This window comes from Anolis sagrei, chromosome 1 (genome assembly GCF_037176765.1).
Source record: "Anolis sagrei isolate rAnoSag1 chromosome 1, rAnoSag1.mat, whole genome shotgun sequence".
In the NCBI taxonomy this organism is placed as follows: Eukaryota; Metazoa; Chordata; class Lepidosauria; order Squamata; family Dactyloidae; genus Anolis; species Anolis sagrei.
The window spans coordinates 82,727,923-82,740,820 of NC_090021.1; the positions used below are offsets into that span (position 1 = coordinate 82,727,923).

Below are 12,898 nucleotides of genomic sequence, written 5' to 3' on the forward strand. Positions count from 1 at the left end.
CTCCTGGCAAGTACTGCATAAGTATTGTCAGTATAATAACTGAATATTGCTCTGTAGTCTTATTTCCTTATACATGAATTTATACAATACCTCTAGTACTATTCATGTTCTTATTCCATTGCTTGTCACTGTTGAACTTCAATACCTTACAAATGTAATTATGTTATATAATGATCATAGCAATACTTTATGCAAACATTTTGTTCTGAAGTATAATTTTTACCTTTCCAATTTGGTATTTTCCTCAATCCCTTATTGGTATTTCTTGTATCCAGTTACTTTTTGCTATCCTGACTAAATATTTTTTTTAAAAAAAACCCCAGAATATTTCTAAAAAATATTTAGAATTTACCACATAAAGTTCAAAGTACTATGATATAAATAGCTGAGCTAAACAAACCTTTTCTTGTAGCTCCATTAGGTGTCACAGACCAGAGCATGCTAAGGGACATCTCTGCCTCAGTAGTAGTATCTGCTGGTGATAAGATCACTGAAGCAACTGGACAAGCCAAAGTAAAAGTTGGAGAAGGTACAGATGTGGATGGAGGTATAACGAAAATGCCACAATTAGAAGATGGAAAGGTATGGAAGTTGAAGATTGTCCTTTTTGTAGAAGTATAGGTTTTGGAAATTTTACTCAACAAAAGTGCCACATGAACTGTAGTGGAGCTGTGCTAGGGCTTGTAATGTTACGGGAGTTTTTAATCCAGTGGATGACTTACCCATATGTGAGCAGAGCAGAAGTACAAACCAGGAAGAAATTGAGAACAAACCTTCAACTTTTGAAAGAGGGCAGGTACATTCCGATTCATCTTTCCATGGTAACATCCAGTATTGTGTGAGCAGAAGGAGTTCCAGAAGACTAAACTGTGTGCCTTCTCCTTATCCCAATAGGCAACAGAAGATGAACTTCTGGCATTGGGGATTGAGAAGAAAAATCAAACAGACACATTTTCCTTGGGCTGAACTTCCATTTATGTAAATTAGAGTGGGCATAGTGGAAGACTGGGGGCTGCATTAGCCCCCTCGCAGATCTGCTCCCTCAAAAAACATTGCAGCATTTTGGGGTTCAAAAAAGACCTCACCTGGGTGTACATTAGTCTAGAGGGGAGGGCTGCAAAATGTGAAGAAACTGCACCCTATACCCCAAGTGAACACTTTGTAGCATTTCAGACCAAAAAAAAAAAAGGTTTTTTTGCAAAAATTGCTTTTTACTCCTCGGAACACAAGAGGCCTCCAAATGTGGTGGAAATAACCTGCACATGCTCTAGAGCAGATTTTGGGAGCATTGTGGAGGGATTTTTAAAACAAATAATTTTAATGAGAGTTTTAAATAATTAAATATTATAGAGATTTGAAATACTGTAGAAAAGAAAGAAAACAAAAATACAACACAATAAAAGTTCAAGAATTCTGACCTTTCTCTTATCAAACCAGACAATTTGTCAATTTCTGCTAAACCTTTCAATTTCATCAACCATTCCTCCACAGTAGATACAACTAAATTCTTCCATCCTTGTGCATATAGCAATCTGTTGCTGTGGTCATATATTGATGCCAACTTGTATGACTTTCCAGCCGCATCTCCCATCAATCCCAAAAGAAAAAAAAAGTACCAGTTCTAATTGAAGATTAATAAATAAATAAATAGGATTAATCTTTAAATTTTTCTGTATCATTACACGTATTTGAATCCAATTTCTTTTAGCTTTTTCACACATCCGCCGCATATGATAAAATATACAGCTTGGGTAACATAATCAGAAACCAAAGGCTTTAATAAAACACATTATTTTAACTTGACACTGGTTTGCTCCTTTTGCCAATGTGAAATTAAATCATCTTCAGTGTGAAGCTGACATCAGAGAGAGGGAGGGAAACAGTGCACCCTTCTCTAGTTGTGGGGCAAATTTGTGTTGCCTACACATTGTGGAGGAACTTATTTGATAATAAGCTGAGGAGTAGACTTGATACAGACATTTGTTAAGTGTCTGCATCCATTTCCATGCAATTATGTGAGATAATAAAATTAATTTGCATCTTTGATTTATCATTATAACAGTCATAGTTTTGCTGCCTATATTTTATACTAGACAACTGTTTCTGTATTGTTCTGTCAGTGTTTGTTTAAAGGCAGTCACAGTTAGTTGTGACACACATTTCATATTGGCTTTTAGAATAATCTGCTGTAAGTATAAACAAATCAGATTCAATTTAGAATGCATATTTCAAGCTACGCCAATTCAGAAATGTGAACACGTGTATTTGTTTTTATTTCTGTCTTGTCAAACTATAAAATACACTAATTCCAGTATATTCTGGAACACAAAGCATATGAAATCACATATAAGAAGCATTAACACCTAGAAATCTCATATAATCTTTCATTTAGGTTGTAATCCATTGGATAATCTGTAGAACACTGGTATTTGTAGTGCAACAGCTAGGAATTTATATGACTAAAGGTCCAACAGTCCTGCAATTCTGATTTTTAAATAGTGGTCATTTCTTGGAATGGTGTTTCCCAGAGAAAATAATGGTGAAAAGCTTGTTGGAACTGCTATTTTCCTCATTCTACTATCCCTCTTGCCCTTCTTCTGTTAAAGCTTTGACTATCTGTCTCCTTCTTTCTGTTTTAACTGCACCACTGCAATCCCAAACTACAGAGCTCTTCATGGCTTTACACTGAGGCAACAAAGAACTGGTTGAGCTTGTATAATCCAGATATCTGGATTATAGATTCACTGATAAGAAAACAAATGGGGTTTATGAATGTTTGTGACATCCATGTTGTAACGGTAGTGCTGTCCCTACTTTGGGGTAAATGTTCTCACTAACAAGTTTCTTTTCCCCCCTCTCTTGTACATTCCTTTTGCCCACAAATGTACATTTATTTCATGGTCTCATCTGCATGTGTGGTTGGATTTTCTTTCCTCTTTCCCTGCTTCCTCTGCATCCTCCACCAGACTGTTTACACACATCAGCTTTCACCCCTCATTTATCACCTTTCATCCCATTCCCCAAACTTACCTGCTATCCCTGAAAAAGATGTTCTTTCAGACATTTCAGAGCATGATAACCTTGGTAAACCTGTGTACACACCCTCAGACAGCACAAACTGCAGTCCTGTGAAAGAAGCATTAGCCTGTGATAGAAATGAAGAGAAATTCCCAGCTAAGAGTTCGGAACCTGTGAATCTTTTGATGACTGGTCATTATCTTCCTCTTGCAATAGAAAGAGGAGCTGATAAAAATGCTGATTATGATGATACCTTGCCAGGAGTTCCATTTAACCTAAGCAAATGTCTTCCTTTCAGTTTCCCTTCAGTGCTTGATGAGGATGGTTACATTAGCTTTCCTAGCCTTCCAGAGGTTTGCATCTCTTTCCTCCCTCCTGGCCTTCAGCACTATGTCCCCATCACTTCCCCCTCCTTCCTCCCTTCTTTCCTTCTCACCTTTGTGCTGCTTCTATCTGCTTTCCAGTCTGTTCCTTTTGCTCTCACATTCTCCCTTCCTGTCGCTCTGTCCCTCTGCTACCTGGAGCCTAAGGCAACTTCTCTGAGCACCTCTAATGACACTGCCCAAAAAGACAAAGCTGAGGAAGAGGAGGTGTGTAATTTTGTTGCCTAAATGTCACTTGCATTGTAGAATTCTTTTTGTGCGCTGAGAGGTAAATTTAAACATGTACTTCCAACATTACAATTTAGCCTTTCTGTTCTCATAAAAGAAAAAAAAAACCCTTCCATGGATATCTCTCCTAATGAATTCTACACTATTTTTCCACACACACAAATGCAATTACAGCTTTATCTATATGATGCTGTATTTCTATTGTATTCTAAAATTTATTTTAAAAATGATGTTAGGTAGAGTTTATACATAAGACCCCCACCCACCTGGAAATAGGGAGCTTGTGGATATTGTATGAATGAATGCCGGTGTACTGTATTGCCACCCATGGGGGTGGGAGTGTTATAACATGCTCATAGCAAATAGCCGTGCATTTACAAGTCCCCCCTGTGGAGATGCTGTTCCTTAAAAACATTTCTGTTCCTGAAACTACTGTATTCATGTATCCCTAGAGGTGATCAGCTAAATATCGTTTGTATCATTTCACGTATTACTTTGAAACCTTGTTTGACGACCTTTGGCTATCTTTGAAATATTTTCCTAATTACCTTTCTTAAGTGCACATACTATCTTTAGTCTTTTTCTAGTCTTATAAGATCCTATCTGCCTATAATTATACCCAGAGGTAACTTGTTGTGAGACAAAACTCTAGGTTCAAGGATTCCTTTCTCACATCTTCTCCAGTAATTCTATAAGGAGGAAATTGGAAGCTTTTGCTTTAGGCTTGTTGGGACATGGGAATCTAACAACATCTGGAGGAGTTTACATTTCCTAGCTTTCTTAAAGAAAAAGATAAGCTGGTTTGTCTCTATAAATCACTAGTCCATTTTGGAGTTCAGTTGTAGCCTTCATTATGGCTAACAGAATTTGGAAGCAAAGGCTTCTGTTCTCTTTATAGCCATGCCAATGTGTGAGAGGGCAGGAGAGAGCATACAGCTTAAATGTTGTTCATAAAATAATATCTCATTGTGTTGTCGAAGGCTTTTATGGCTGGAATCACTGAGTTGCTGTGAGTTTTCTGGGCTTTCTGACCATATTCCAAAAGCATTCCTGACGTTTCACCCACATCTATGGCAGGCATCCTCAGAGGTTGTGAGATATGTTGGAAACTAGGCAAGTGAGGTTTATATATCTGTGGAATGTCCAGGGTGGGAGAAAGAACTCTTGTCTGAGGCGAAGCAAGTATGAATGCTGCAATTGGCCACCTTGATTAGCATTGAATGACTTTGCAGCTTCAAAAACTGGCAGATTCCTGCCTGGGGGAATCCTTTGTTTATCATTATTTATTATTATTTATTTATTTATTTGGGGTTCTTGTACCCCGTCCTTCTCACCCCAGCTGTCAAAGCCATTTTTGTGGAACTCGTTTCCCATCTACTCTGGCATATGTTGTGCTTCCTAAATCTCTTAAGAAGTCTCTTCTATCTTGTTTGAACAAAAACCTATTTTTTTTAAGTAAATGGCAGATACAGACATTATTTCCTAGTTTGATTGGAAGGAGAAAGTGCCATCCCCAAAGATTGGGGTAATGGGAAGTGACCCACAGCCCTTCCAAAACTTCCCATCTTTGGTTTATGTTGTGTTTGAACTGGACATGTGTCAATACTAAATTCCGTAAAATTCTGTTTAACTTAGACAGTAGAGAGAGAAAAGGGCAAGGAAATTTAGTGAATCGTCTTTTGCCTTATCAAGCATTGTGTTATTCTAGCATGTGTTTTTAAACTAGTCAGTGTTGTTGAAGGCAAGATATCTTCATAAACATAGCATATGAAGCAACATTAAAATACTCTATAAACAATGGTAGTGCTGTGTTTAACTTTGTCTTATTTCTGATTGTTTTTCCCACTGTCAAGTTTGATTCATAATATTGTTTCTCAGAATGCAAACAACAATGTAGTATAGAAGACATTTATTTCTGCAGACTTAATTGGAAATTTTAAAATAGAAAATTGCAACCTCTTGAACAGTGGACTCTTTACTGTGAGCCAGCTAATTGTATATAAAAATGGCTATGCAATTTCTGAATAAAACTGAATAAAATGAGAAACACTAAAAGTGGGGAAATTCTAAAGTTTGGCATCAAAAATCTTCTCTCTCCTTGGACCCCACACGAAAGTGGAGTATTAAGATCCAAATGAGTCTCTCTATATTTACATGCTCTAAATAAACTAGTTAATGAAGATGTATTATTTTAACTTTCCATATTTAGAATTAACCACCGTTAGTGACTTGTATGGCACACCAATCTGTGGTTAACCAGAATGTTCCAAACTGCTGCCCCAGACCATATAACAAGAGGTAGCACCAAACCATGGCTTAGATCAGCAAGTTTTGCGCTATGTATGTTCTTATCCTCCCTCTTCTTCTCACATACTCCAGTTCAATTGGTTCATTCATTTGACATCTGAACACATTTGGTTTGTACTTATTATCCAAATTAGGGGTCTAACTACTTTTGAATTGTGCTTTGTTTGATAGGGAGCTATAAAACATAGTCCAGTAGTTTGCATGTTAACCCAAACTAAGGGTGGTCCTAAACTAAAAGTAATTAACTGAATTAGAGTGTGTGAGGGGTAGGGCAGAAGACTCAGTCAGAAATACCCTATAGTTTGATATGCCAGGATCACTCCTATAAAATGTAGTTACTGGTTTGCAACACATTAGGTACACATCAGCTTCGTTATTTGAAAGGTTTGTATTGCCTTTAACCATTTAACAATATAGATGTAGTGGTTTCAAAATAGTATGCAAACTATTTTGAAACCTTTACTGCACACTTTTTCAAGCTGCGTTAACACTACAGTGACTCCCTTTGAATGTTCACAGCAGATGCTTTTTCCTTCACCTTTTGTTTTCAAAAATCCTTCCAAACTATGGAAAAAACAAGAACCAATATTAGGGTTGTAGAGAGACAGACAGATCTTTCATTTTCCATTTCATCTGTATCAGAAATGCTTCAGCCATTTCCACAGTGCTATAGGTGGAAGAATGCAGTGGTTTATTAACTTGAGCAGCATCTGAGGCCAGAAAAAGAAAGGTTTGTAAACAGAGCACATTATTTGTAGTATTTCCAAACAAAGCCTCTTTGCTGCTTCAGTAGCTTCCACTAACAAGTCTTTTCTTTTGCTGACCTTTGGGTGGTTCCATTACATAGGTGGAGACAGAAGAGGAGGAAAATCATAAGAAGGTGGATGATATTTTCAATTAAACCTAGTTGTTGCCTGCCATGATCAATGCTTGAGGCTTCTGTAGTGTATGTTTGCATAGCAACCATGCCTGTTTAATTTTACAGTTTTATTTATTGAACATTTAATCACTTTTTGGTGGTTTGATGATCACGGGGTTTTTTCCTGTCTGTTTTGTGTGTGCTTTTAATTTCACAGAGTTATTCCTTGACAGTAGATGGGGAAAATATTTATGTCAGACATAGCAATTTAATGTTGGAGGTTTGTATAATATAAGGAATACTTTCTATTCTCATGGGCTGCCAGGCTGCATGAGATGGGTGGTCACTTGCAGGCTGTTCTAGGCATGGTGCATGAAATGCATGGGGATGTTCAACTTGGATGTGCATGTTGAAAATCTTACTCTCTGTGTAAATGAATGGATTTTTAGTAGGCAGCTATTTCCACATTTGGTAGTAGTGGGTTTTCTAGCCCTGTTTAGATGTTGATATTTCTAGGAAATAGAGCATATTGGGGTTAACCTTCATGGTTGAACCATGTAGAATTTAACTGCCTTATCCTGTGTGTTTTCTTTTATATTTACTACATATGATTACAGATGCGAACAGAACAGAACGGTGCAGTTAAATTAGAACCAGTAAATTCTAAGTTTTTCTTCTGATAACTATTTTAAGTAACTTAAAAATTCCTTCCTGTTGAGCTAAATTGAATTTTGTATTGAAATCATTTTCACCATCGTATTCTTTAAAATTGCAAATATGGCGAAAATTATTTATACCACTCTAATCTGGTAGTAAATATAGTTTCTTCTATAGCATAACTTTAAGTAAACTTATAAGACTTCATTGAAGAGGTCAAGCATTGCCATCCAAATGGGGCTATTCCTGCTGTTAGATGTAGAAAAAAATTATGCGTGGAAAAATTATACATGAAAAATGTGAGAACCTAAAGACTTATGGTAACTTTACTAATATGTTATGTTGCTTTTTGGCAGCTTCTGATGATTGAGTGTATACTTGGCATAATTTTACTAACATACTATAAAGTGTACCACATAACATTGCATTGAACAAATCCAAGAAATGTGCCTGGTTTCACTCCAACATTATTTTTGAAAATGCTGTACTGGTCTCTGTTAGCTTGATAGCAGCTAAAAGTACTATAATCCCTTGGCATTTAAACTTGTCCACCTTATTATATTTTCAAATTTGATGGTGCTAAGAGGTCTACAAGTAAGGCTTTGCCTCAGTAAAAAAGATACGCAACCCTGTTTCCCATTAAAAATATCCTTCATGCTATCTGTGGACAGGATACAACTGGAAGACACCTGCCAGTAGATCTCGATATAGCAGTTCCTCCTACCATTGCCATACATGCTCAAAAGTCTGCTCTGAGGTTTTTTTCAGTTCTCTGGAGCAAATATTGATGTGCGGTGGGGATAGTTCATCTACTCTTGGGTTGTTCTCAAGTACATACTCCATCAATGCCTAATTGGATCATGGAATCAGTCCTCAATTCTTTCTCTCACCTGCACATTCTTAGCCCCTAATTCTTCCCCTCTCCTCATTCCATCTTCTTGTCTTTTCTAGTTTTTATTATTTATTTATTTATTTATTTTATATATTTACCCTATTTATACTCTGCCTTTCTGTACCCCAAAGGGGGACTCAATGTGGCTTATATATAGGCAATTATTCAATGTCTTAAAGCACATATAATTCTTCTCTCCTCATCTTTCCCAGTGTAACTGCAAAATGTCAAAGCTTCAACATAGCCACAAACCTAAGTACAAAATTGGAACAGAAGTCTGCCTCTAAATATGATTAAAGTAACTTAGGAATTGAGCAGAATGACAGATATTTTACTGTTACAGTTGGCCTGCAAGTTAGATTTGGAGTAACTTCATATCTGGTGTGGTTTTTGCTTCCACCATACATGCAGATGCACACAGATCATTACAAATGGCATTACACTTAAAAGGGAATATAGAATTATACCAAAAGGAGCTATTGCCCAAGGCTTGTTGGTGAATGCCTGCATTATCATTCTTTTACTATATATAGTAGACTCTTAGTTAATTGCACCCATGGAGATTTGTAGATGCTGGAAAAAGGTAGTTTCTGGTTGCTTACTATTAAAAGTAGTCCTAACTAATACTATATCCCATACTGTAGCTTACCATAAATTCGGTATTGATATTAATACTGAAAAACATCAATTAAAAGCAAGTAAAAACAAACTTAATTTAATGTAACATAATTTTACAGTATTATAAAAACAGCTTTGTGAGTGCAGTACTGTTTCTTCTATTCTTTTGCTGGTTACTTGATTTCTGGTTAACTGAGAGTCTACTATATATCAAATAAATAAATTTCTTACCTATCTCTCCTCATGGCTAGAGGCAGGTTACAACATAGCTAAAAACATACAATCTATATGAAATCCAAATGTTAAAATGTATTCTACAAAATACATATTAAAATTTATTAATTTATTTCATACACTTATACCCCACCCTTCTCTCCCCTGAGAGGGGACTCAGGGCGGCTTCACAGCAAGCACCATTCCGTGCTAACACAATCATAAAAACATTCAACAAATTCATTAAAACAACATTAAATAATAAAGAGTTGTTAAAAACACACCAGTTAAAGCCAAAGTCCAAGTCAGTTCATTGTCACTTAAAATTGCTTATGTCTTCTTCTCACTTGCCACTATTCAATGATCAAATGCTTGGCCCCACAACCAAGTCTTGAGTTTCCTTCTAAAGGTCAGGAGGGAGGTGACCAATCTGATGTCCCTGGGAAGTGAATTCCACAGGGGGGGGGCACTTCTGAGAAGGCTCTCCCTTGTCCCCACCAATCATATTTGCAACAGTGGTGGAATCGAGAGCAGGGCCTCTCCAGATAAACTTCGTGATGGTTCTTAACAGGAGATACATTCGAACAGTTAGTCTGTGCCAGAACTGTTTAGGGCTTTAAAGGTTAAAACCAGCACTAGCAATATACAGAACAAAGATGAAAACAGAAGATGCAAATTTAAAATTCAGGATTAAAACTGACTGGGTAGGCTTGCCAGAAGAGATAGGTCTTCAGATGTGTTTTAAGTTCCCACATCTCATTTAACTGTTGGATCTCTTCCAGCAGGTTGTTACACATCTGTGTTGTCTAGATTCTTTTTCTCCCCAAGAGTTGAATTGCCCTGTCCACTGTAGAGTGCATGCACATTATGGCTGTATTTGTCCCCCTGAAAATTATAACAGCTACAGTCTGTTACCTTTCTAACCACTAAAGTCATTTGTATCCACAAGTGGGTCAGAGGGGCAAATTGGCTTTTTCAGCTAAATGTCCCATGGAGCATTTTACTCTCCCACCCTAGTAAATTGCTGCCATACAATTTTGTGGGCAAAAAGTCAGATAATTTCTCAAAGATATTATTGGACTGAATGTATAAATATGGCCTGTCCTCCTGATCAAGGGTGGCCTGGCCTAGTTTTCACAAACAAGATTCCTATAATCCGCAGCTTCTTCCTCCACTGTGATATATTCATCTTCAACCAGAGTTTTACCAGGCTTCTGTGGCGTTAACCGAAGCTGCACTGTATGCATTTTGGACTAGATTCATTATTTCTTTCATGTAAGCCTACGTAAACCTCTTGAATTGAATTGATTTCTGTTATAGGAGTAAGCATAAGAGCTCCGAAGGAAGCATAATGCATTTCAGAGGACAAAGTTAAGGCACTGTATAAGCTTTACATGTTTCTATTATGCACCTCAAAGTGTGCAGACCTCTTTAAAAATATGTACGTACATAATACCATCACTTAATGCAGTTTACAGATAAGAGCTACCAACATCTATAATGTATTGGTTTTATGGTGCAAACATTAAATTACTTTGATTGCAGTTAACACAATTAAGGTAAAAACAGGCTTTTTATTTTCCTGAAATATAAGGCTAATTCAAAATCTAATTACTAAATTTGAATTTGACTCCTCGGATGCCAGGCACTTTTCATGGTGTGTGTATGTATTTTAATAGTTGGTGTTTGTCATATATTGTCCTACCTTTTTTTTTTTACATTACACATTGCTAGGACCTGGATAAGACTCAGGATGAATTACTGAAGCATCAGGCTAGCATTAGTGAACTCAAGCGCAATTTTATGGAATCCACACCTGAGCCACGCCCTAATGAATGGGAAAAGCGGCGTATCACACCTCTGTCTCTACAGACACAAGGGGTATGTCTCTAAAACCCTTGTCAGCATGCATAGCCATAGAGTTAAGAAAACAGTTTAAACATGCATTATAATTTAGTATTGAGCAGGAAAATATTTTATGTGTCTGTGCTGTAATATGAAATTTATTTGCATCTAATATTCTAACACTGTGGGTTTGTGTTGTTTTCTGTTCACAAGTACTGGTGAAGACATTTCTTATTGCATAAAAGATATAGAATAGCACAATTGTGAGTACAGAGTCCCCCAAGTTGTCATCACATTTTCCATCAATTAAGGATGCAGTTAGCTTGCCAGAAGAAAAGATGGAAGAGCAGCACCACTTACAGTCTTCTCTCCAAAATAAGCAAACCTCAAAAGGTTATTTTTGAAAGCAATCATAAATATAGTTATGATGTCAGGCAACTAAAAATATACAATAAAGTTATACCATGGTATTTGCAGCATTAAATACATAATATTAAGATTGTCCATGAGATCTTGCTACAAATATCTCCAAATTCCTCTATTATATTATCATTTATAATGATTGAATAATAAAGCATTGTATTAATTTATAGTTTGCAGGATGCTTTCAGGAATATAATATGTCATATGTACTCGACTCTAAATTGGAAAAATATAGTAAAAAAGTTAATATTTAAAATCTAGGTCAGTTTATACACAGTTCAGTGCTGCTTCAGTAACAGTTGAGTCCAGCCTATCTACCCAGGGGAGAAGGAAGAGTAAGCTAAGTCTGCTGAAAAGGTACTAGATCTTGTTTCTGTTCACCGGCAAGTCAATAAGTCTGTGCCCCAGGAGTGGAGCAATTATGAAACAGTGTCCCAAAAAGGAACCTGGTCAATAAGCCTTCCTCGGATATGGGAGATCAAGACAAATGCTTGCCTGACAGCACACTTGCCACTGCCACCACAGCCTCCCCCAAAAGTTTGGGGCTGTGATGTGCTCAAGGTTTTTGTACAGAACACAAGGGCAACAGAGTTACACAAGGGCAACAGAGTTGTCCTGTCCAAAAAGGGACTTTTATACATGGAAGTCAGTAAGTGCTTCCTGGAAGCTGGGGATCATAAAGCACTGTCCAAAAAGGTCATTGTACACATGGAAGTCAGAAACTCAACTCCCCAGAAGCAGGAGTCATGAAGCAATGTGTAAAAAGGTGAGCTTCTGAGGAGAAGACTTCCATGTGCACACATCCCCTTTGTGATTCTTCTCTTCCAGGGTTCAGAGGCATGCTTTAGGGGCTTTTTTGCAGCCCGAGTTTTCTTCTGTCTCCTCTACGCTGTGCTAGACACCTTTGCAAGATATATCTGCTTACATGAACAGTCCAAAGTGAGTCTCCCACACATTGACGAGCCACAATTTAGTTCCTTCATTATTTATCTAGCCTTTAGAGCGAACTTGTTACGCGAACCTAGGTTTTATGTGATGAACTCTTGACTTATCCACAAGTCATAGCAAATTCTGTAATTTTGGGCTCCAAACCTGACTTTAACTTATCCATAAGATCATTTTATAGTCGAGTATATGTGACAGGTTTCTTTTGTTCAGTGCTTTTTAGAGGTTTGCTTCTTTTGAGTATGAGTGGGTGTGTTTGTGTGAGAGTGAGTGAAAGCAAAGAAATATACTAATTGTCTATGGATACAGAGGGTGACAATTATGGTAACATATTTTAAGAAATATTTCAGTGCAATTTTGAATTATATTAGTGCAATATCCCTGAAATCATTGTCATCTGAGTAACCCAGTTAATCTGGTCAGGACATTACCATTATAAAAATTTTACACGTAGCTTTGCAGTACTTGGTAACTAGTCAGTTTGATGGCATATTACAGATATGTAATGTC

General features: G+C 37.0%; 1 protein-coding gene across 18 annotated transcripts in view; it reads left to right on the forward strand.

The window, feature by feature from the left end:
* The window catches only part of EPB41L2 (erythrocyte membrane protein band 4.1 like 2), a 112,313-nt gene that overhangs the window by 79,453 nt on the left and 19,962 nt on the right, over window positions 1–12,898 (forward strand). For 8 of the 18 annotated variants that reach the window (XM_060753349.2, XM_060753347.2, XM_060753356.2 and 5 more), the window contains 5 exons: window positions 413–582; window positions 2,967–3,608; window positions 6,784–6,816; window positions 7,013–7,075; window positions 10,910–11,056. In XM_060753349.2, coding sequence (XP_060609332.2) covers window positions 413–582; window positions 2,967–3,608; window positions 6,784–6,816; window positions 7,013–7,075; window positions 10,910–11,056 — 1,055 coding nt within the window. The remainder of the gene's footprint in view (window positions 1–412; window positions 583–2,966; window positions 3,609–6,783; window positions 6,817–7,012; window positions 7,076–10,909; window positions 11,057–12,898) is intronic. The other 10 variants (XM_060753364.2, XM_060753365.2, XM_060753366.2 and 7 more) reach the window with 8 other exon arrangements.